This window comes from Pelodiscus sinensis, chromosome 27 (genome assembly GCF_052426305.1).
Source record: "Pelodiscus sinensis isolate ZL-2025 chromosome 27, ASM5242630v1, whole genome shotgun sequence".
Taxonomy (NCBI): Eukaryota; Metazoa; Chordata; order Testudines; family Trionychidae; genus Pelodiscus; species Pelodiscus sinensis.
In genome coordinates this window covers 7137830-7162270 of record NC_143078.1, presented here as the reverse complement: position 1 = coordinate 7162270, position 24441 = coordinate 7137830, and the positions used below count along the sequence as shown (strand labels likewise).

The following is a 24441-nucleotide window of genomic DNA, read 5'->3' as shown; positions in this document are numbered from 1 at the left end:
TTCTCACTGGAACTGGAAACCACAGACCAGTCTTGTCCAGCGTCCTCTATGCCAGTGGCCAGCAATAACTGCTTCAGAGAAAGGAGCAAGAAATCCCACATTATATGTCTCCTTTCTTTCTTTCTTTCTTTCTTTCTTTCTTTCTTTCTTTCTTTCTTTCTTTCTTTCTTTCTTTCTTTCTTTCTTTCTTTCTTTCTTTCTTTCTTTCTTTCTTTCTCAATTACTAATTGGCAAACAACACATTCTGCACACACAAATTAATCCACATAAGCTCACAAGAGCTCTAGATTCTATAAAGATCTTCTATATACAGCTCTGCTCAGTTGTGATCCTGCAGCTTCAGACAATCTTGCCTGACACATTCCTCAGAAATGTCCATCAGGGAAGGGTTGATCCAGATTCTGAGCAAGAGCCAAGTTTACAGCTCGGGCTAGTCTCTGGTTGCGGCATCTAATCAGGTTTGGTTACCTTGTGAGATCTGGGTGCAGGCCAGCTGTTTTCCCTGAAGCACAGAGAGAAGGTGCAGAGAGTGTTCATGTCCCTGGTTTGGGTTGTTTGATTGGGTATGGCTTCTGGGGTCTGCAGCAGGAGCAGAGGTCCAGTTAGAAACACTATTGACACTCCCAGCACCTGGCCTCCATACTATAAACTCGCTATCCCTAACACACTGGGGTGATATATTTAGAAACACCGTGGCTTGTGCGTATCATGCCACACAGCCTATCACAGGGCCAGCATAAGGAGGAGATAACTGGGCCCAGGTGCAAGCTGCAATGAACTAAGGGCGAGAGCGTAGCCTCTGGCCCCATTACATGAAGCCCAGTCTCCCGTTACACATGCAGGGCTGAGGTGACACCAATGCTGCTCAGACATAGCTGGACGGGTGCCACGGCCCTTGTGGCTTTAGGATGGAGGGAGAAGGTAAAGTCAGAGCTCAGAAGAGCTGAGTGCAAGCAAAATTGTCAGGGCTGGGAATCCCCCCAACTCCCACCACAGGCCAAGGTGTGGCAGCTGCTATGCCCTTCTCCAGAATCAGTCATACTGTCCATCTGCCCATCTCCTTCTGTTGCCTAGGAGACAGTATGCGCTCTGCCCATCGCCTGCATTGCCCCTGGTCCCCTCTGACGATACCCACCCAAGCTTTTCCTTCCACCAGCCCGGAGGCACCCACCCTGCAAGGGGAGAGCACATCCGAGTCTATTTTAGCTCGTGGGTCAAGAGAATTGAAGCTGGAGGAGCGAGGGAAAGGGAGAGAAGCTGGGGCCAGTGCAGAGGAACAGGGCTTTTACACTGTGCATCCAGTGAATCCTGCCTGCTCTCAGGGTATCCATCCTGGGAGCAGACTCCCCAGGACTATCTGCAGGAGAGCGCCATCTTTATCCATACGCAGAATATGCAGCTGCGTAGGGCACCTGAAAGTTTGGGGCACCCCTGGTTCTTAATGCCCATCCATCCACTGCTTCCTATCCCCGTTCTGTGGCTCTGCTTCCTCCGGAGAACATCGAGTTGACTTAAAAGTGACACAGCCTGCAGGAGCGATTAGCAGCACACTGAACCCATGAAAGAGCCAATCGAGTGGCAATGAAGCCATTCAACAGGCATTTGCCAATTCCAGGTACATACTGTCAGTTTCTGAATGTACGGTGTGAGTCAACAGGACCTGAGTTTAACATTTGCTTTAAAACGATCTCATTAATGTACTGATAAAGGTTATAAAATCACAGCTCTAAAAAAATCATGCTCCTCCCCCGGCACTCTCCTGGGGCTGCCATTGGTCACCAGTTTAATAGTACTGCGTAGGGCCCCATAAATCCGAAGGACAGCTCTGCTGCAGGAAGCAAGTCCCTGCACCTGCCTCCCTCTATTCTGGGGGAATCTCCATGATCCCCTGCGCATTTTTCCATAGTAGGAAAGAATTTCCGCCTCCCTTCTTCGTGCTTGTATGCTGAGCACATAAGAGCTGCAGTTGTCACAGAGACAGGCCGACCACACATCCCACTGGGGAATTTTTACAGGGTTGTGAATGTAGCGACCCCATAAGCCAGAGCTTTGGCCACACACTGGCCCAGGAGACCTGGGCTGTGTGAGCATTTCACAGCCAGGGGACCCATGGGAAGGTGCTCCTGGACACGTTCAGGCAGCAGACCATTTTTTGGGGGGAGGGGGGAACTGCCTGGAAGCGATGCCGGGGGAACTGTCTGAGAGGTGAGGAGGCTGAAGAAGCCATATTACAGGCAGCCGCACCAAAGAGCTGGAATTTGTTAATTAACCTCCTGTCAGAGTGAGATGTTACATGTCAGAAGATTCAGACACAATGAAATACCCAAGTCCGAGAGAGCGGGAGAGACCATTCAGAGCTGCGTGGCAGCCAGCCGAATGCATCTGTGAGTGCACAGTTTGTTTGGCAAGACCAGGCTGATAACAGAAAAACGGAGGGGCTGAAGCCTCCAGGGATATTAAACCTGCAAGCTAAGAATTTGGCTCAGGCCTGGAAGAGCTGGAAAGAGGAATTTAACCCCTGTGTAGATACTGCTGTGGCAGAGAAAGAGGAAGAGGTGAAAGAAAAAAAGCTGTTTTGTTACTTGATTGGAGGAAGGAGGAGAGAGATAAGTGAAATTCTGTGAACCAAAATTCCCCACATTCAATGTGCTTTAGAAGCAATAATAGGCTGTTTTGACACTCACTCTAATCCCAGGAAGAATGAAAAGGTGGAACAAAATAATTTCTTTATTTGGGATCCAGCAGCCAAGAAGGAAATAGATGAGTAGGGCTCTGATTTAAACATGCTAGCAGCCAATTGCAGTCTGGGAAATATTAACGATTCATTGATAAGAGACTAGATGGCGTGTGGATACAAGACTTGAAAGTACCAGAGCAGTTACCAAGGGTATGTCTACACTGCCACCCTAGTTCGAACTAGGTTGGCTCATGTAGGCATTCGAACTTGCAACTGAAGCCTGGGATTTAAATATCCTGGGCTTCATTTGCATGTTCCTGGGCACCGCATAGACGGCATAGACTAGGTAGTTCGAATTAAAGCTCCTAATTCAAACTACCATTATTCCTCCTGCAAGGAGGCAGTGTAGACATACCCTGAGGGAAGCTCACTTAACTTTGGGGAAAAGGTTGGTGGTAGCCAGGGTTTCGGGGCTATCCAAAGAGAGGATTAGAACCCTGGTAGGGTAATCAGCAGAAACTGTTCAAGTCACATGCAAGAAAAAGAAATCACAATCAGCTACAATGTCAGTCGATGACAATGGTACAGACACAGGTAAGTATTGTGGTGGAAAACATGTAAGATAGGAAGTGAAGTGCTGACGCCCAGTAAGTGAGGAGAGCAACAGTGGGTAGAAGGACTTTACATGAGTGACTGAACAATGCAAGGGGACCCTAGTAAGCACTAGAAACAGGTGTATGTGTAATTCCAACAGGCAGAACTGAACTGGGACCCTCTGGAGCTTAATGCATGAATCTCTACCATTTGAGCTAAAAGCCAGCTGCCGCTCAGATAAGGCTGTAGGGCCAACTTATTCTTTCTCTAAGTGGTCTAAGTGCCACTACATGGGACAGTGAACCATACCTAGTAGGTGTGTGGGTTACATACGCAGCTATATTACTTGGTAAGAAAGTGATATGCTTTCAATTAGATTGTGGCACAAGGTGTAACATTATCCCAGGCAGCCTGTGAACCCTGACATATGATTGGAAGAGACCAACGTGAAGCCAATTAAACTACCAAAAAAGAAAAGTACCTGTTGTGTTACTACAGCCACTGAAAAATGAACTGCAGAACCTACAGAATCATGGAATTATACAGCCTGTAGAAAACAGACTAGATGAGCCGTCTTGTGGTGGTAAAAGAGTAACCAAGGTGTCATGCATTGGATATCTGTTGACCTCCAAAGTAGATCTAGAAAAAATGAGGTCAAAGAAATGCCAAAACCCTTTAAGGAGTCCAGATATTCCTGGGAATGGTCAATTATTTAGCAGTCTTTTGCAACGATTTGTCTGAGAACCGAGAGATCCCGAGACAACTGATACATTGAGACATCTTATGGGAGCAGAAAGACTAACTGAGCAAGCATTCTGGAAAGGAAAAGAGATGACTGGAAATACTCCCTTTTTTAAATATTGCAATGCAGAGGTAGTACTTATGCTGAAGTATTATGTATCCGAGTTGGGTCTAAGGGCTACCATGTTGCACATTGCACGTGTACATTGCATGTTGCACATGTTTCATGTGCAAGCAAAGCATTGTCCATGACAGAGAAGGGCCATGCTCACATTGAAAAAAGTTGTTAGCAATATTCTTTGGAATGGAAAAATTTCACCAACACAGCCATGGTCATACAGGGGACATAAAATCTGACCATCAGCCTCTCAAAAGGTCAGTGCAACAAAGTTCTTACAGCAGATGATGATGTGGCCTAGGCAAAGATTTGGGGTTGACAGAGACCTTTAGCCATGTGTACCTGCCAGAGATGGAGATAATAAATATGGTAAAGGACGTATCTATCTCAGAAGAAAGGTGGGGAGAGACACTGGGAAATACAGAGCAAGACAGAATGCTGTAGACATGGAAACTCCTAGTCTTACAATGATGGCCAGCTACAAAAGACCAATTACCTAAATTACCAATTACCTAGTGGTGCAATTACTTGCACCATTCTTTCAGAAAAGTGACAGTTTGTATATACTGAATGGCATTAGATTTCAGGGAGAAAGAGGAGTTATTCTGGCAGCTTTTAGAAATGAGACTATACACAAAGTTCATTTGTCTATCTGGGAATTGTAGGTTGCTTATGGTGAGCCAGAGAGCTAAATACTAAATATGAATGAATAGGCAATTATGGACGTCTATGGAAAAGTGTGATGTGTGAAGATCCTGGGAAGCTGTGGAATTGCTGTCAGGAAATTTTTAAGAACTGGTTAGACCAGCACCTGTCAGTGATGGTCTAGATAATACTTAGTTGTGCCTCAGTCAGGGGACTGGACTAGATGACCTCTGGAGGTTCCTTCCAGCCTTACATTTCTGTGATTCTATGATGCTGGTATGGAGGCTATGCAATCGAAGTTTTCTTCACACTGTACCGATGACCTCTTGTGCCCAAAGGCAGAATGGCAGGCCAATGTAGGGATCTTTCACACATTTAAAGATTTCAAGTGACGGCTGCAATTCCATCATTTACCTAGCTCAAAGCAGCAAGCGATCTCTGCCCCACACTGCAGAGGCAGGGGTGAAAAAACCAACCCAACAACCCTGAATCTCAGGCTGCCAATCTGACCTGAGAGAAAATTCCTTCCCAACCCCAAATATGGTGATCAGTTAGACCCTTACATCCATTCCGCTCCCATTCGTCGTTGTTATTTATGCTTTGCCAAAGTGTTGCTTAGTCAAAGAAATTTCCACCAGGGAAACAGGACTCTGGTGCAGGGACTCTGTCAGAAGCTGCTCAGTACCTGGCGCTGCGCCTTCTGAGCCCTGGTTTCTAGGGGCTGTCAGAATACAAATAATAATCGGATTGTGTGTCAGAGGTTGCCGGAGAATGATGGAAACTGTACTCCGTGACCCAGGAAGTCCTTCAAATCCTATGGCTTATGTGACTCCCAACTCACACGGAGAGAGGCAGGAGCTAGACATTCCGGCAATGTAAAATCAAAAGAAGTCCTGTGCACACACGGGAGGGGTGGAAGAAGGGGATTCCGCACCCTTCCCGCTGGATCTACTTTTCCACCGACCCTGGCACTTCAGAGCTGGATTAAAAGCTCCAAGGAAGTGCCAGCCCAGCTTACCTTATTCCCCTGCACAATGTGGAATTTGTTTCTTCCAGGGAATCATGGACTCAGGACGTCCTCTCATTTGGAGCCACACAAAAAGAGGCACACGCCCAGCATGTCACAGCAAACTTTTTACTTGGGGAATGTTTTAAATTAACAGGGTTTTTGTGGTCCTCTCCGAACATTTCTCTAAGGTAGTTTTGGGCACACAGGGCCATAAACCTTCAGCAGCATGACCTATGTCTGGGTGTACGTGAAGGGATCTTGATCCGTGTCGGGGTATATGCGAGAGGTCCACTTCTCCTTGGGGCGTCAGTCCCCTTCTGGCCCCAGCCAGCTGCTTGTCCTCTTGTGAGTGTCACTGCCGGGGTAACCAGGGTTTCACCAATGCCACAAGCGTTGCCCATGTTTCATGTGGCAAATGCTTCTGCTGCTCACACCCATCAACTAAAAGTGCCAAGGAGCACCCCCGAGAGGTAGGAATGTGCAGCTTTCCCTCCGGCTGCTCCTGGGATCACTGAAAATCCTACATTCAGGGGTCAATTCCACATTACGGGCGCAGCTTAGTCCAGCCCTTCGGCCTTTAGTACCTAAAGATGCAGCTGTATCTCATAGGCCAAGAAAAACAGAAAACAGGACATCATGCCTGAATGGAGACCAAAATCCAGGCACTTGGGCAGGGAGACCTGGTGAGTCACAGATCTGCACAGATGCCATATGTGCTCTTCCCTGCATTTTCCCTTTTCACATGATGCTTGAGCACCTTGCTTGTTGGGCCAAAATCTGATCCTTTAGCTAGGATTAATAATAATAAAATAGAAATCATGTCTAGCTTTTGCCTAGCACCTTTCATCAATCGGTCTCAAAGTGCTTTACAAAGGAGGGTATACGGGGAGATCGAGGCACAAGGAGGTGAAGTGGCTGGCTTCCCCAGCAGGCCAGTGGATGAGCTCAGAATAGAACCAAGTCCCCTGAGACCTGACCTAGTACACTAACCACTAGCCCCCACAGCCTCCCTTGAAAAGGATTCCTTTTAAAAAAGAACCCTGTTGATAACACTACACAGCACGGCTCACTGCCAAAACGTGTTACAGAAACAACTTCATCTCTGGGTGGGAAAGTGGTATCACCCCCCCTCCCCTGTCACAGATGGGGAGAAACGGAGGCACAGAGAGGTTACGCCTAGGGCAGTGGTGGGCAAATACCAGCCTGTGGACCGGATCCGGATCACCAGGATCAGCCCTTGGTGGGCTGCCACTGCTATATTTACCTGCGCCTCCGCAGGTACAGGGGATTGCTGCTCCTGTTGGCTGCGGATCATCGTTCCCGGCCAATGGGAACTGCGAGAAGTGATGTCACAGTCCACACCACTTCCCACAGCTCCCATGGGCTGGGAACAGAAGCGCAGGTAAATATAACAATAGCAGCCCTCCAGGGGCTAACCCTGGCAAACAGCGGTCATTTTATTGCCCTCCCCCATGCCAGGCCTGTGCTTTGACCAATAATCCATCTACTCTTCCCTCCCTTGGGGCTAAATAGCTTACGCCTGTTTTATATCAAGTGCAGACTGTGGAGGTGTGACCTTAAAGATTGGGTATCTGGTGAACAAATGGCTCTGGTTTGCCTTCACATAGCAGGGAGGCAGATTACATTCTCTAGGGAGGCCCAGCCTGTAGGGCACTGACCACACAGCCCTGCCTAGCTCAGCACTGTCAGTTCAGGCATGTGCAGGTGCCAGAGGGTGAGCCACGGTGACCTGCTTGAGTGTCAACAGGTGTAACTGGAGCAGAGAGATAGCAGGTGAGGGAGGTCACTGAGCCAGCCAGCACCCTGAGGAGGCAGCTGGGTTACCTCGACTAGGCTTTGAGCAGAGCCAGATTTAGAGGGGGGTTTAGCAGGTTAATGAAGCAGTAGGGGCCCCAATACACAGGAGCAGCCCGATGTGATCTGGCTGGATTGGTCCAATCTAAGCACGTAGAGAAAAGGCTCGTCTTCTCAGTGTGCTCAGCAATGTTCCCTCTTATCTCTTTCATCCATGTGCGGAATAATTTTGTATGTGCACCTGTGAAAATGTGCACCATCCGTTGAAACACAAAACCCAGTTGTGGGTGCTCTACTAATCAGCTGGGCAGCATCTGAATCTCTCCTGAGCGGCCGCACAAGTGCCCTGCTCACAGGGAACATGGATGCTCTCTACATGTCATGAGTTGCTAGGTTGGCTGTGAAATGTGAAACCGGATTGCTGTGGTCATCCCCCATGGCTGAACACAAAAACAGAAGTGAATGGGCTCGGGTCAGCGATTTCAGTGCTGAGTGAGGACTCAGAGGCATGTCAGCAGTCCCCAAATGTCCCATTCAGCAGCATTTCTTCTTGGGCTGGTCATCAGGAGTGAGCTTGATGGAGTCTGTTAGGTAGTTTTCGAGAATCCCTTGGTACTGGAAAAAAGACAAGAGGAAATAAAACTGTTCTGGGTTTTGCTTTGAAAAATGTACTTGCTTTACTACAGTCCCTCTGAATCCTAAGCTTCCCCAGGAGAAATCATCTGATTTCAGGTTGCTTCCTCACCCAAGTTTCTCTGAGGTTCACAAACCCTTTGAGGAGGATAAATCTGCCTCGGGATAAACCTCCAGAACCTGGGGCTGAGTATTGAGCTGAAATATGAGTGATCTCAGACTGATTTATGATTTGGGATGAAAAGAAGGAAGCACACACAAGAGATGTGCTAGTCAAGCATCTGAATGAAGGGGATGGTTTGATGAGATAACAGGATCTTGGTATCTAATTGACCATTCATTATCAGTGGGAAATAGGTCAATGGAGGGATGATAGGAGTTACTATAGAGAACTTTCTGGGTGTCTGGCTGATGAGTCTTGCCCACATGCTCAGGGTTTAGCTGATCGCCATATTTGGGGTCGGGAAGGAATTTTCCTCCAGGGTAGATTGGCAAAGGCCCTGGAGGTTTTTCGCCTTCCTCTGTAGCATGGGGTACAGATCACAGCTAGAGGATCTCTGCATCTTGGGGTCTTCAAAGTATTTGAAGGCTTCAATATCTGAGATATAGGTGAGAGGATTATTCTAGGAGGGGTGGGTGAGATTTTGTGGCCTGCACTGTGCAGGGGGTCAGACTAGATGATCATAATGGTCCCTTCTGACCCTGGAGTCTATGGCTAGGTCTACACTGGCCCCTTTTCCAGAAGGGGCATGTTAATTTCAGAGATCGTAATAGGGAAATCCGCGGGGGATTTAAATATCCCCCGCGGCATTTAAATAAAAATGTCCGCCGCTTTTTTCCGGCTCATTAAAAGCCGGAAAAAAGCGGCGGACATTTTTATTTAAATGCCGCGGGGGATATTTAAATCCCCCGCGGATTTCCCTATTACAATCTCTGAAATTAACATGCCCCTTCCGGAAAAGGGGCCAAAGTAGACGAGCCCTATGAGTCTATGAGTCTATGAATGCTTTCAGACACCAGAGTGATGGGCAAGGTATCTGACTCTGAACAGAACAGAACTGCAGAAAACCTGGTAGCTTCATCTGAGATTCCTTCTGAGTTTCAATACTTCTTCACGAAGAACATGGGACTGAAATCACAAAAAAGTTTGCATGACCCCACGTGGAATGAAAATGCTCTCACTTACATTACCCTGCAGAACCTTCTGTACAAATGGGACAGTGGCCCTTGCAATTAGAGAGAGTAATATTCTCTACCCATCATGGTGTTGTACAGGCATCCACAGACCACAGACATCATGATTTTCCAACAGAGATAACTTAGCAATATTTCAGGGCAAAGGTTGTAGGCTTAAGTTAGTTCCATTTAAAGCCTGTAGAGTTTAGTTTAATACCAGCCTTCTCTTCTGGGCAGACCCTTTACTTTAAATTTAAAGTAATTTAAATGCTAATTCTGACCTTGGGAAAGGGCCAAACTTTGAATAGGCCCGTCATATTTTTTGCCGGAAATTTGTAGATTTAAACAAATACAGTCACAGTGTGTGCCCTTTTCATGTGCACTGGTTTGATTTCTGGGCACAGTCTGGGTGCTCTAGTTAAGCATGTAATTAACCTCAGTTGTACGTACCAGCAAATACTTGCACATGCTAAATTGCTGTCTTAAAATGGAGGAGAGTGTCTAAGTGACAGGCCTTTAGGCCCAGTGCTTTCCTTCCTCTATCGATTTCATCGAGATGACCTGCAGAGGGCGCTGTTAGTTTACAAAGCTATCCTAGCCACTCCTGGAATCCCTCATGAGGGATCAAAAAATTAAAATGTCGATAAAGAATTTAAAAAAAAATTAAATAGCAAAATATTTCTTATTTCCTTCACTTGTAGAATTGTTTGATCAACAGTATTTATGCAAACATTTCTTTCATTGTTTATTGCTCCATGTTTTGCAAACAGGAAATATTCAACACTGAATTTTTTCCATCAGGGTGGTCACAAGATGGATTTTTAAAAAAATATTTGAAACTAAAATCAAGGACTGAAAATAAATCCAATTAAGCACTGAAAATATTTTTTTAAAAATGATGAATGATACATTTGCATTTTTGACTAAAACAACTGGAGAATATAAAAACCACGAGAATTGGTGATGAGTCACCATCCAATCTGAACGCTCCCTTAGGTACATATTTAAAGCCAAAGGCAAATTCAGGAGGGTTTTAGTTTAAATGGCACCACGTTATCACTAGCTGTTCCCATAAAACTCTGGCCCAAATGATGAAAAACAATCCATAACTCCCAGTTAATACTTTTTATCAGTGGCTCTCAAAGTACTTTACGAAAGAAACCAGTATCACAATCCTCATTTTATAGATGGGTAAACTGAGGCACAGCACTGGGATGAGGTTAGCAACAGAACCCAGGTTGCACACGGACTCTAGGCCCTGCACCGCTACTCACCCTCGACAGGGCCTGCCTTGCGAGCGTCTCAAAGGCCTGTACTACGTTGATATCGTTCTTGGCACTGACTTCGAAATACGGGATGTCCTTTTCTTTGCACCAGGACGAGGCTGTCTCCTTGGGCACCTGGGACAGGAAAGGGGAGGGAGTCACCTTATTCATAAGCAGCCCCTAAAAAAGTCACCAGGCCCAGTGCATTGTAGGTTTGCCAGGTATCCGATATTGTCCCGGACAGTCCGGTGTTTGCGGCCTCTGTCCAGTAAAAAAAAATCCCACAGGAAATACTGGACGTGTAAAATGTCCTGCATTTTCTGTTTTTCTTGGACAGAAGGCCGCTTGTGACACTTTTCCCCTGCCGCATCTAGCGGGGGCAGTGTGGGGATTTTAAGGCACAGTGACTGCGGGGGGTTTTTTCTCAACAATTTTGGTCTTGTTTTTTATTTGTTTTGTTTTGTTTTGTTTTGCTCGACCAATTTTTTCCCCTTCATGTTTGGTACTTTTTGTGAAAGTATCTGGCAACCCTAGTCATGGGGGGCAGCACTGGGATGGTGCTGAGCACCCTGCATACCCATTGAAACCAATGAGAGCCTCGTGCATGGTTTCAGGATGAGGCTCTCAGTGCAGGCTGGCAGCTCAGCTGCGTCTCCTGACACAGGGCCAAGTGCCGGCCGGTGCGGAGCATACTCGTGTCAGGCACACAGTGTTCGGTACCTTGTCGCTCTTTGAGGACCCTGATCTTCTGGGAGGACGCATTGAGGGGCTCAGTGCAGCTGCATGCCTTGCTTTGCCGCTGACAGGATGCCCACCTAACAAAAGCAGCAGCACCAGGCCAGCTCAGTGCCGTGGTGACCTTCAGCCAGGTCATGGGAGGCCGTGGCGGGGAAATAAGTGGGTGTCCATTATGGGGTGACTGGCCCTTTAAAGGGGGATGAATTTCAACCCCACCTGGGACCCAGTCAGCTCTCCTCCTCAGGTGGGGAAAACGAAGCAAGTCATGTGACCCAGTCAGAGTTCTACCTTATTCACCTCCCAGGCCTAAGGCAAAAGGGGACATGCTGCGGCTGTGAGGAACTAGAAGGGAGCACAAGGTAGGAAGAGGAGATTCCTTCAGCATCCTGGGCAGGGGGGGGGCTTCTGGAATCTCACAGCTGAGCTACTCCTGTGGGATTTGTCTTAATTATTAGTAATGATTTTCCTTGCCCAGCTCCCAGACAGGAATTTCTGGTTTATTGGATGTAAGTCAGATATCAGGGTTGGTAACACACATAAACCTATGGGGAATATTTTAACCTGCCTGGGCACTCACTGATGGATTTAAAGATAGCCATTCTTCTATAGAGGAATTCCACAAGCCTACTACAGAGATAGAGAGAGTGCAGAATTGACCATCATATGCAAATTTGACACTGTGCGTCTCTGAGCTTGAACAAAGACATTAACTGGATAGCCTATTCTAAAACCAGCCTTCCTTACATTTAATACCTCATTGAAATCAAAAGCTAAGGATGGAACACGTCTAGCCTACTCAATTAGTCTCATTAGCACCTGCACTACTATTGTCAGGAACTTTCTTTTTCTTTCCTTGCCCTTCTTTTTTTCTGTTATAATTCTGATAGTCCCCCTTTTTTCTCCACTCAAGCTCATCTGAAGAAGTGGGTTTTTCCTACAAAAGCTCATGATCTCTCTCAATATAAGAAAACATTTCCTGTGGGATGACAGAGTGACGTTAGCAAGTCACTCAGCGTTCCGCTGCCCCTTCCCCCTCAGCCGCTGGGTGTCCTTCCTTCCTCCCTCTCCTCCCCGGTGTTTCAGGAGGCGGGAGCCACACAGCCTCTCCAGTGCTCTGGGGAGGTGGAAGGGGGCTGGCGAGTGTAGCAAGCAGGAGCTGCAGCTCCCTAGTACTAAATCTATTTTTGATAGTCTCTAAGATGCCACAGGACTACTCATTGTTTTCAAAGTTACAGACTAACACAGCTACTCCTCCGAGATTGGCTTATTGGTGAATTAAAAGCCTGGCCTGCTCCAGACTAAATACTCCCATAACTAAGCCCTATGGCTTCTAAAGGAGGTACCCCTTCCTGGTGCCTAAATTTTGGGGAACTCAATTTGAGACACACAGGAGGGGCCTGATTTTCAGAGGGTGGGAGGCTCAGCTCTTTTTGGAAATCAGAGCCCTTGAAGGCACCCAAGAGCAATAGCCACATCTAAAAATCAAGGCTTGACATGGAGCTTGTACTGGGTCATTCCTTTTGAAGAGAGTTAGATGCTGCTGAAAGCTGTGTGATTGACAGCTATGGAGAGTGGAGTCCTGTGACATTCACGGTAGCTCTACAGGCAGAAGGAAAGTGATTTTCCCCAGTGTGCTCCAGCCCTGACCTGCAGACACCTCCAGAGTGCTATGAAATTTAGTGAAAGAAATCTAGCCCTACCCTTCCCACCTTCCATGGTCAATTCTTCTGAGCCCTTGTCTGGGACCAAGCTCCTTCCTTACCTGCCGTTCCTTTAAGTCGATTTTATTTCCCAGCACCACCATGGGGAAGTCCTGCTCTGTGGGGATAATCTTCTCCAGGAAGTCCTCTCTCCAGTCATCCAAGGACTCAAAGGAGTCCCGGTCTGTGACGTCGAAGGCCAGCATGCAGCCGTCCGAGCCCTTGTAGAACGTTGACACCATGGACCGGAACCGTTCCTGCCCCCCCGTGTCCCAGATCTCAAGGGAGAGAAGGGCAGAGACGCACAATGTTAATGACTGCTATGGGGTGACTGGTGGACAGGTTTCAATCCCACCTGTGACCCGGCCAACTCTCTGTCCCAGGTGGGGAAAACAAAGCAGGTGGTGTAACCCAGTCAGAGTTCTACCTTATTTACCTCAGAGGTTGAAGGAGAAAGGGGAAATGCTGTTGGCAGATGGTGTGGAAAGGCTGCATGGAGCTAGAAGGGAGCACAAGGAAGGCAGAGGCCTTAGGAGACTCCCAACAGGAAGGAGTGAGGGGGTGTGTCTGGGAAGGAGCAGTGCATAACTGAAAGAAATCCAGGAGGGGTTGGGAGAGAGAGGCAAAGGGACCTGCAAAGGGCTGGGCAGATGAATGAGGGCAGAAGATGAGTCCCTTGGGGAAGAAGGGCTGGGCCCAATTTGAGACTGGGGAAAAGACTTTGTGTGTTGTTGGTTTTGAACGTCTGTTGCCCCGGAAGTTGGGCTTTTCATGAAGGTCTTAGTGGAAGGGCCAAGGCCCTGCCGCAGCCCAACTAGGCTGTGGAGTTTACTGCGGAGCCCTGAGAAGGGAAAACTCAGGCAGAGCTGTGCAGAGACCCTCCGTGCAAGGAAGAGGTGCTCTGGAGGCAGTGACCTGCTGACAGGGGAGCCAACAAACTCCAGGGGCCCCTGGGTGAGGTAGGGGAGCCTGCTCCATGTTCCCGGAAAGGAAGGGGCCTCAGGGCCCTCCAGAGCACAGCACCCCGCCTCACCAGCCCTCAGTGCTGCCTGGAGTACGCTGCCCTCTGGCAGTGATTTAAAAAGCCCAAGGCTTCAGTTGCTGCTGCTGCAGCAGCTGGGAAGCCCTGGACACCTTTGAATTGGTGGGCCCTGGGATAAACCACCCCCTTCCCCCCCCAAGAGTGGGCCTGCCTGCTGACAGTGAGTGTAGACTATCTGTAGCCCACGCTCCACTAAGCTATCAAGGGCCTGGTTTCCAGAGATGCTGAGCACCTGCAGCGCCTCTTGACGTCAGCAGAATCCATTGGTGCTCAGGACCACAGACCCATCCAGCCCACACCTGCCACGGCTGAAATGTTCCCACTGATTTTGAAGGAGGAGGCCCTGAATGATGCCAGTTTGTGCACCAACCTGTTAGGTGGATGCCACCTGGAGCTGCGCACATACCCCCCGGTCAAAGACAGGCTCCTTCGGCGTGGACAGAGGTCAGAGACCACACACAGCAGTGCCTCACCTGCAGCTTGAGAGGGTTGTTGTCCACCGTGATGTGCTTGGAGAGGATGCTGGCTCCCAGGGTAGTCCGATAATCTTCATAGAATGTCTTGTGCACAAACTGGTGCAGGAGGGAGGTTTTCCCCACGCTGGAACAAGGGAAAAGACCACACACACAGACAGGCATTAGCCTCAGGGCTTCTGAGTCGCGCTACAGAATCAAGTGCAGGGAATTAGCCTGGAGCCTCACTGATTGCTGTTGTGAGAGAGAATGATGGGGCCGGAACGCCAACCACTCTGTCTTGCCATTGTCACCTCATCTAGTCTGCGCTGAAGTTAGCTTGGGTCTTGGATGTATGTAGCCAGCCTGCAGACTGATCTGTGGACTAGTTTGGTTTGGGGGGACGGGTACCATACTGGACGTACAGGAAGATTAGAATGTGAACCTCCCTATTTAAGGGCTTGACACTTTTAATGCTGTAAATTGCCCGTGTTCCACAGAGGCCTTAGAGATGACTGTATAAATAGTTAAAAAATAGATCAGAGACTCCTAGATGCTAAAGACCAAACCCCACTTTCTCATTTACACTGAGGCCTCCTTTCACCATTCTAGCAGGATAAAGGGGCTTGGATGGGGGGACTCATTTAGCCTCAATGAGAACAAAGCTGTTTGGACACCAGGCAGGAGGATTCTGCTTACCCCAGTGATCCTATGATAATTATCTTCAAATCCACTTTCCTGCTGGAATCCATGAAGGGAACCTGGAGGATGGAACAGGAGACAATGACTAGACTTCCCATCTCAGCCGCTATGAGACACAGAGAGAGCAATGTTCCCTCTAACCTTTCCATCCATGGGTGTTTTTTTTCAGTGTGTGGAATAAATTGTATGTGCACTAAGGCATGTGAAAATGTGCACCACCTTGAGAAACACAAACTTAGCTTTGAGCACTCTGCTAATCAGCTGGGCAGCACTGGAATTTCTCCTGAGCGGCCACACAAGTGCACAGGGAACACTGGTAGAGAAGGGGAAATCCACCACCAGGCCAATACACTGTTTCATCCAAAGGCCATGTGGTAACCAACACTACTGTTGCTGAGCGCTGTGGTTGAAGAGCCGCCTTTCGGATGGAAATTTTCAAACCCACGTTAGGGTCAGAGTCCCAGCACTTGTGAAAACCTGGCCTTTATTTAGATGCCTAAAATGGGAAGTGACATCTTTTCGGAAATTACATCCAGTCGCCAGTTGTGCATAGCGTGTGCTAGAAGATGGGCAAAGCAGGTGCTTGGAGTGCTGGGTTCTTCCAGCTCCAGCGTTGGTGGGGTCGCTGTAGCACTCAGTCGTACATTTTGAATAACAGCGGATGGCTTTTCTAGATTTGCTTAAAGGTGGATACCTTTTTGGCACAGTTGCAATAAAAGAGCAACTCTGCAATTTCTAATTTAGCCCCTAGGCGACAGTTGAGGGCAGAGGCGTTGCACCCCATGGGGCTCCTCATGCCAGGGGTACACCTCCCAATCTGCCCCTCTCCCACTTGGCCAGGAAGACTTAACCTGCAGACTGGAATATATTGGCACTGCCCTCCTGCCGTTGCACGTCCCTTGCTGTGCTGTCTCCGGCCACCACAGTCCCTGGCCAGCATCTGGCAAACAGGCTGCTCCCCCACCTGCCCTCTTAGCTTACCAGCCCTAGCTCTTAAGCTGCCTGCAGCCAGCACGCAGGCTCCCGGCTAAGCCAGACCCTCTCTACCCTCTGGACATCACGTCATTTTCTGCACGCTGGGCACTCTGGCTGGATACGGAGACAGGAATGACAGTGCCCTCCACTAGCTGACTCCTCTTCTGCCAGCTTTACATTGTGCATAGGCATAAGGTTTTTAAGGGGGAGCAGTGCCTGTCAAGCCAAAAGAGCTGTGTGTGTGTTTGGGGGAGGAGGGAAGACGGCAAATTCCGTGCCTGCCTGAGGCTTGGGGAGGGCAATGTCTCTCTCTTCCTCCCCTCCCCCCCCCGACTGCAGCCACGGTGCTGTGTCATGTGTGTTACCCTTGGTCTGCCATGTGCAACCAACTCCCACGCTTGTAGGAACTGCATCTTCCCCAGATTGCAAGAGCTGCCTTGCAGAAAAGGATGCTAGGCAGCAGTGACAGTAACTTAACCTTTCTTACAGGCGCTGCCCTTTTGCCACCTGGGTCCCTGCCAGCTCTTTCGATAGCTTCCTGCTGGTTTTTGCCGCCGGCTCTTGTCGGAGCTGTGCCTCAGGGTGCACCTGCTTCCTTTCACCTCGGCCGCTAGGCCTTGTTCTGGCCCTCGGCACAGAGCTGAATTTCACCCCATGGGGAATCTCCCCTCTGCCATCCCTACCTGTCTCCTCAGAGGCTGCTTGGTGCGGTGGGAGAGCCTTCACCATGGCGCTCCGCAGCTTGGGTCAATGGGCCACGCTCCTGAGGCGATCCCAGCCCCTGGCCCGCTGTGCGCCAGCCTTTGTCTCGCACCCCTTTCACGAGCCAACCCCCACCCGTTGTGCTGAGCCTGCCACGGCCACAAAGGCAGAGGGGGCTGGAGGCAGGCCGCACACAGGCCCACAGCGCCTGCCACAAGGAGCCTATTGTGAGTGGGACCAACAGACCTGGCAGTGTTTGTGCTGTGTGTGTGACGCAGCTGCTGCTCCCCCCACTGGCCTTTATCGCTGCTGCTGCTGTTCAGACCATGCTTCTGTCTCCACACCCCAGAGGGGTGTCGCCTGGCGCCCCGGGCGCTATTTTGTCTGCATGGCGCTGGGGATGTCAGGTGCCATTTCGAGGCCTCTGAGACCAAGGCTGCGAGACTGTTTTTCACTTGATGTCACAGCCAGGAGACTACAGTGTAGAGACCCCACAACTACACCCCGTCTTCACCACTACTTTGTCCCCTCATCCTCTTCCCTACCCTTTCCTATGTGTCTGCTCAATCCCTGGCTGGATACTGAGCTGTCTAGGGCTTACTTGTTTGTACAGCTCCCACTGCAGGGAGGCCTTGCTCCCTGTCTGAGACCTCTAGCAGTGGTACAGGGACAGCTTTTGGAGTGGGAGTGCTGAGCTGCACCCCCTTTACTCCATCTGTGCCCTTCACCACCCGATACAGTTGGGGCCAGAAGCTAGGACCCCACATGCAGGGCCTGGAGATGGAGCCCTGGGCATGGGACCAATAGCTTGTTGGGACTCCAGAGCTCAGCGGGATGTGGGGGGCTGGCAGCCTAGTGAGGCACAGGGAGGGGCAGTGGCAGGGCTGAGCAAGGAGCTGTGGGGATTGGCAGTTGGACTGAGTGAGGGGTCGGGGTCGGTGGTGGGACTGAGCAAGGGGTCGGCGGCAGGGCTGAACGAGGGGGCGGCAGCTGGCAGCCATGCTGAGTGGGATATGGCGGGGCTAGTGGTAGGGCTGAGTGGGGAATGGGGGCCCAGTAGCAGAGCCCCCCAGGCTGCAGGGGTACAGGTCCAGTGGCCAGGACCCTGGGCACCAGAGGTGTGGAGCTGGGATGCCCAACAACAGGGGGTTCTGCAGCACCCCCTGCACTCCTACTTCCCACCCCTATGGTCTCTAGTTACTATTCAATAATAGTTTAAAAATCATCATAATAAAACAGCTGTGAGAAACTTACGTGAAACTTCCCTGGCTTTGGGTTTCATTACAGCCCTGAAACCTAGGTCCCTCCCACGCAGCCGAGCTGAATGTCAGAGGAGGCTGGGCCACAAAGTATTTGGTAAAAGGGCGCGTATCCCTGCTAGCTAATCTTTCCTGGCTAGCTTTCAACTGAGAACTGCATGAACCACTGATTTGGGAGAGCAACGGCGGCTCCTGGTGTTCCAAAGAGCAAGTCAGATGGAGTGAACCCAGCCTACAAACCTGAAGAGGTGATGATTCATCATGCTTCCATTCCAGGGGTGACTCATTCTTTTTTTGGCCAGTAGAAGGGTTCACCATTCCATGGTGCAGGGCAGGACATCACGGAGCAGTACTGAACCTGAAAAAACATGGTTTGAAAAACACCTCCGTTCCCACTTCTGTTTCACAGAGCTACATACTAAAATAGTACTGCCAGCTGCCATGCAGACTGGGGCTCCGGTTCAGCTTTCACCCGTGCTTTCTCCAGAGCACAAGAATGCTCAGATACCAGCCTCAGCCTGTTAGCAGGGACAGGGGCTGTCTGCACATTTTGGATTTGGTTTCAGATTGCAAAGTTCAAGGGTGTTCTGATAGGTTCTTGGTTCAGGCCCATCTCCTGTTCTAAGAGGTTGGACTGATGCACTGTGAATTCTTAACTCTATAGCTGCTGCTGCAAAACTGCAGAACTCACTAGTAAAGTCCCAGTCCCCTAGAAGCAAATTTGGCTTGTTCTGCAGTAACTTGGAGCAATCAACCAGCCAGGAAGTGTGGAGAGGAGAAGACAGGCTTGGGAGAGAAGCTACATAGATAAGAGCCTAGTCTAAGAAAGGCATATCACACTGGGACACACCAGTGCTCTAGCGTCCTTTGGTACATATGGCACGAGTGGTTTTGCCTTCCAGATGAAGGTGACCCCTCTCCTCTTATGGTCAACTGTGCAATACCAGAAAATGCGGGGCAGGAAGATTTCTTTTCCTCAACATTTGGTTATTGGCGTCTGGCCACGAAGTGTGAGAATCGGGCAAAGATCCACACCTGGATCAATACCTGGATAACAGGCATCTGAGAGAGGATCAGCACAGATCATGGAGAGAAACAGTTGAGCTGGCCTGGATAAAAGTAAGACCTGATGGAAATCACTGGCCAACAGCCTAGACTGACCCTTACTAGGAAGTGTGGTAGGTGGGTCTGAAAATGTTGAACTTCAGGGGTGTGTCTAGACTACATGCCTCCTTCGACGGAGGCATGTAGATTAGCCAGATCGGAAGAGGGAAATGAAGCCGCGATTAAAATAATCGCGGCTTCATTTAAATTTAAATGGCTGCCCCGATCTGCCGATCAGCTGTTTGTCGGCAGATCGGGAGAGTCTGGACGCGATGCCCCGACAAAGAAGCCTTTCTTCATCGACACAGGTAAACCTGGTTTCACGAGGCTTACCTGTGTCGATGAAGAAAGGCTTCTTTGTCGGGGCATCGCGTCCAGACTCTCCCGATCTGCCGACAAACAGCTGATCGGCAGATCGGGGCAGCCATTTAAATTTAAATGAAGCCGCGATTATTTTAATCGCGGCTTCATTTCCCTCTTCCGATCTGGCTAATCTACATGCCTCCGTCGAAGGAGGCATGTAGTCTAGACACACCCCAGGTCTCACTGCCCTGAACGAGTCTGCCAGCACCAGTGCAAACCCAGTGCCAGTTGAATACTCAGCCCTCCCAGTGTGAGACAAGGAAATCACTCCAAGCCTTGCTGCATCCCTATCAAGCGATGGCCATTCATCACAGAGTCCCAGGAGTAAGGGACAGCTTTGACAACATGGTGCTGCCATCTGCAAATAACTTGCGAAATAACTTTCACTAGCATGGCATTATTTGTCTTTGTTGACTCTAAATAGGGATGTTAACTGGTTAACCAATAAACATGAGGCTTACTGGTTAACCATCCCTTACTGGCAGGCCCTGTGGCAGGCCCTAAGTTAAATGGTTAACCATTTAAACATCCTTAACTCTAAATACATCCACTAAACTAATCCCACCCTGACCCTGTTGTGTATGGGACGGAGGGGTGTGTAAAATGAACAGACAGATCACATTGGGCATCTTCTGGTGGCTAGCTGGCATCTGTCTGCCTGACATAATGGCACCACTGAAGATTTAGGGGGTTTTTTTACACTTAAAAGTTATTTTGGGTTAACTTGAAGTGTTTTCTGGTAAATTGCTTTGAGTCCACACATGCTCTTCAGCCAGTTTTGTCACTTCCAGCTGCAAGTGACAGGGTAGGGTGTCCGTGCATGTAAATAGTACTGCCAGCCTGCATCAGGAGTGTGCAGAACTGCCTGGGCACATGTGGAGGCTGTGTATGAAAGGAGGCTCAGGCTGGGTGGGGGGATGGCTGGGCTCGCGAAGTGTCACAGAGCTGCACAGGCGTGGGTACGGTGGGCAGTCCCACAGATAAGTCCGAGCTAAGTAATGTTCCGTCCATGGCAGCTGCATTTACACAAGGGAGCATCCGGCTCCCTGCTGCACAGCTGCAATCTTAACTGAGAGTCTTTCAGAAACCAAGGTCTCCATTAACCCTTCAGATGGCCACAAACACGGACTACAGCGGGCTCCTTTCACCCCCCCCCCCCCCCGGAACACTATATTTTAGTCCTAGGGAGTTCTGCAATTTTACTATGGCTCTAAATAAATTGCAGAATTCCCTTAGGACTAGTATTTGATACAGTTAGATAACTAGGAGAGGCAACTGAGAGGGGGGTGTTTATACAAAAAGCAGAGAGGAAAAATTGGATTGATTTTGGCTTCATTTTATAGATGTCCTGTTTTTTTTTTAAACCCTGTATTTTAACTTAGAAATATCAGGAAGTTTTAGTCTTGTTTGGCTTTTGGTCTTGCATGTGGACAGGGACACTCTCAGCCTCCAACAGAAGGAGAATCTTCCATAAGAATGGTTTTCTCCTAACGGTTTGCTAGATGTTGGAGTCAAATGGTTGCTAACAAAAAGGAAGCAGAGCTTTAAACCCTCTGGTGAAAAATCATTCCCCATCACAGTCAACATAATTTTACTTGTTAGACTCAGTGCCTGTGATGCTACAACCAACCAGTTCTCTGGTTGTCTACAGTCTCCCAGGAAAGCCTGATAACACAAGATCTAAATGTTTATTGTATTAAAATAAGCAGAAAAAGAAAAGCAAATAAAAAGAACATAAGAATGGCCAAAGGTCCATCTAGCCCAGTGTCCTGTCTGCCGACAGTGGCCAATGCCAGGTACCCCAGAGGGAGAGAATACAATCGGTATCCTCATGCGATCCCTCTCCTGTCACCCATTTCCAGACAAACAGATGCTAGGGACACCATTCCTACCCATCCCGGCTAATAGCCATTGATGGACCTAACCTCCATGAATCTATCTAGTTCTTTTTTGAACCCTGTTAAAGTCCTAGCCTTCACCACATCCTCTGGCAAGGAGTTCCACAGGCTGACTGTACGCTGTGTGAAGAAATACTTCCTTTTGATTGTTTTAAACTGGCTACCTATTGATTTCATTTGGTGACCCTTAGTTCTTGTATTGTGGGAATAAGTAAATAACTTTTCCTTAATCACTTTTTCCACACCAGTCATGATTTTATAGACCCCCCCTATCCCCCTTTAGTCTCCTCTTTTCTAAGCTGAAAAGTCCAAGTCTTTTTAATCTCTCTTCATATGGGACCCATTCCAAACCCCCAATCATTTTTGTTGCCCTTTTCTGAACCTTTTCCAATGCCAATATCTTTTTTTTTAAATGAGGCGACCACATCTGTACACAGTATCCAAGATGTGGGCATACCATGGTTTTATATAGAGGCAATAAGATATTTTCTCTCTTATTCTCTATCCCCTTTTTAATCCTCCACTGATGTGGAGAAGAAACCTGGTTCTGGTGTGTGTGCAGATCCCTTGAAGTTCCCTGCTTGTCCTTCCAATCAAGAATTATTTCAGCCCCCTCATTGCCCTGCGCTGAGAAGTTCAGAGGCGGGCTGGAGCAATGTAGAAGGCCTGGCTGATTCTAAAGCATGGGACTTCGGTCTGTAACTGGGTCATCCTATGTCCAGAATCATACTGGTGCCCATTCCTCCTTTCCCCAGGTCACCTCCCATCTCTCTACTCTGCCTTGGATTCCCTTCTTTTCCCCTTAGTCCTTGCTCAAGAGAGCTTCTTGCCCATGAGCAGGCCGGCAGTCCACTCTCTGGACTATTGGCTTCCTTCTGACTGACCCGCCGGCCTCTTTTTGCAGCTGCACTTTTCTTACTGTCTGGGCGCTACCCTGAATTAGTGCCTAATTAAAGTAGGGAGCCACTGCTGATGCTGAGACTCCCCCCTAAGTGAGCCAGGCCCGTTTCTAAGCACTAAGCACTGCACTGAGAAGCAGATGGTAATAGTTAGGGACAGTGTCCAATCCCTGCATTTTTCCCTGATGCGTTGTCTAAAGCTGCCCTACTTTACCGACATCTGAAAAGGGCATAGGTTTGACTCTGCCCAAGTGCCTCTAGGCATGCAGCCTGACCTCTGTGCAGAGATCTACACACTGCTGAGCTTTCTGTCAAGAGAGCCATTATCTGTCGGTCTGTCTAACCATGCCGGGAGCACCCGCCCACCGCTGTAGTCTCTCGTGCTGGCTGATGCCTAGAAATCCAAAAGCCACCAAGTGTTTTGCCATTTCTGGAAAACTTTGTTTGTTGTCTACTCATTCTGAATGTGGTTAGCAAAACCAGATTTACTCTTCAGATCCCACAGGCTTTGCTGTAAGCTGGAGGGGATCATTTCAAGCCACCACCTGTAGTAATTTCACAACAGCAAACAAAGGGGGGCAAACAAAAGACACTTACCGATTGTGGTGTTCACCCTGTGATATCCTCCAGTGGAAGGGATTCTAGTGGCACCTACAGGCCATCAGCTATCCCTCAGTGCTAGCTACAGCTCTTCCTTTCTTCCCTTTACTTAGCTTCCTGACGAGGAAAGAGTCAAGTGAGAGGAGGTTCTGAACTCACAGATTCTCTGAGCGTATATTTATGTTTCCCCTCCTCTTCCCCGCTGCTTTTTGCCAGCAGACAGAAGCAGGGGGGAAGGTTGCTCAAGAGGCAGTCCAGAAATGACATCAGCGAAAAGGGGTTGAGATAATCAGATTTTGTGCCTCTGAAGGAATTTCCTTCACACAGAGATTGAACAGCGTACATCTACATGAAGGAGGAACAAAAGTTTCAAGGAAATTGCCCAGGCACTAGACAAGTTAGAAAGCAATTAGCTACTCGGCACTTTCCAGGCTAAGATGAATGCCTGCTACCACATCTGCAGACAAACCTCGTATTTTAGCCCCACAAACATTTCTGGGTGCTTCAGCTTAAAATCCTCACTGTCTTTTTGGATGAAAACATCCTCCCCCCCCCCCCCCCCCCAGGATTCTGTACTCAACAGCGCATGGTACTCTGAGTTCTGGGAGTTTGATGGAGGAAATAAGGTTGGATTTTTCCTAATTGTTTGTTTTTCTAACTCATCCTGTTCTCAAAGGTTACCCAGTGCATCTGTTCTATTGCCCTTGCCTGGCCAGGTGGGTTGTATGATTATTTGGGGTTCAAAACAAAACATCAGATTATTCTGCTATTGTCACCGGAACCCTACAAAGTGATCTCCCGGGACTTAGCCTGTATGATAAGGCCAAGTTGTGAATGAGTCAACATGTATCACACTGGCAGGCTAGTCCAGGTGGATAAGGGCGTTGTTACCCTTGAGTCTGAGGGTGTGTCAACAGTAGAAGCATTTTGCTGGTAGAGCAGAACAGTTTGAACCTGGTCTAGTCCAGCACCCTCCAGACCTGACCGGTTCTGAACCAGAGAATTTGCTGAACCACGGAAGGTCAATATTGTCTAGCACATGGGTTCTCAAACTCTGTGATGCTGCGACCCTCCTCTAAGTTGCTCGCGACCCCCCGGGGGGTCAGGACCCACAGTTTGAGAAACAATGGTCTAGCAGCATCACCAACACTTCCATTGCTTCCTGGGCTCTTAGAAGACATTTGGGAAAATTTAAAGCTAAATAACAGCACAGAATACTGAGCCAGGACTGGTGGCTATAAAAAAACTTTATGGGACCATGGGAAACTTAGCCACACTCAGGATAAATGAACATCCGGCTAACTAAAATCATGCTGGACCACAGAAGTTGCCGG

At 48.8% G+C, this 24441-nt stretch overlaps 1 protein-coding gene across 2 annotated transcripts; it reads right to left on the bottom strand.

Moving 5' to 3' along the window:
• Positions 1-111: 111 nt before the first annotated feature.
• RAB7B (RAB7B, member RAS oncogene family) lies at positions 112-23339 on the bottom strand. 2 transcript variants are annotated; one of them, XM_006137218.5, is made up of 7 exons: positions 23105-23339; positions 18484-18601; positions 15305-15366; positions 14627-14753; positions 13174-13389; positions 10683-10808; positions 112-8214 (listed from the first exon to the last, which is right to left on the bottom strand). In XM_006137218.5, the coding sequence occupies exons 2-7, from the start codon at positions 18559-18561 to the stop codon at positions 8134-8136; spliced, it is 690 nt and encodes a 229-aa protein (XP_006137280.1). In that variant the 5' UTR covers positions 18562-18601; positions 23105-23339; the 3' UTR covers positions 112-8133. The 2 variants fall into 2 exon arrangements, with proteins under 2 accessions (XP_006137280.1, XP_075766703.1); XM_075910588.2 differs by lacking the exons at positions 18484-18601; positions 23105-23339 and adding an exon at positions 18239-18437.
• Between the last annotated feature and the right edge of the window lie 1102 nt (positions 23340-24441).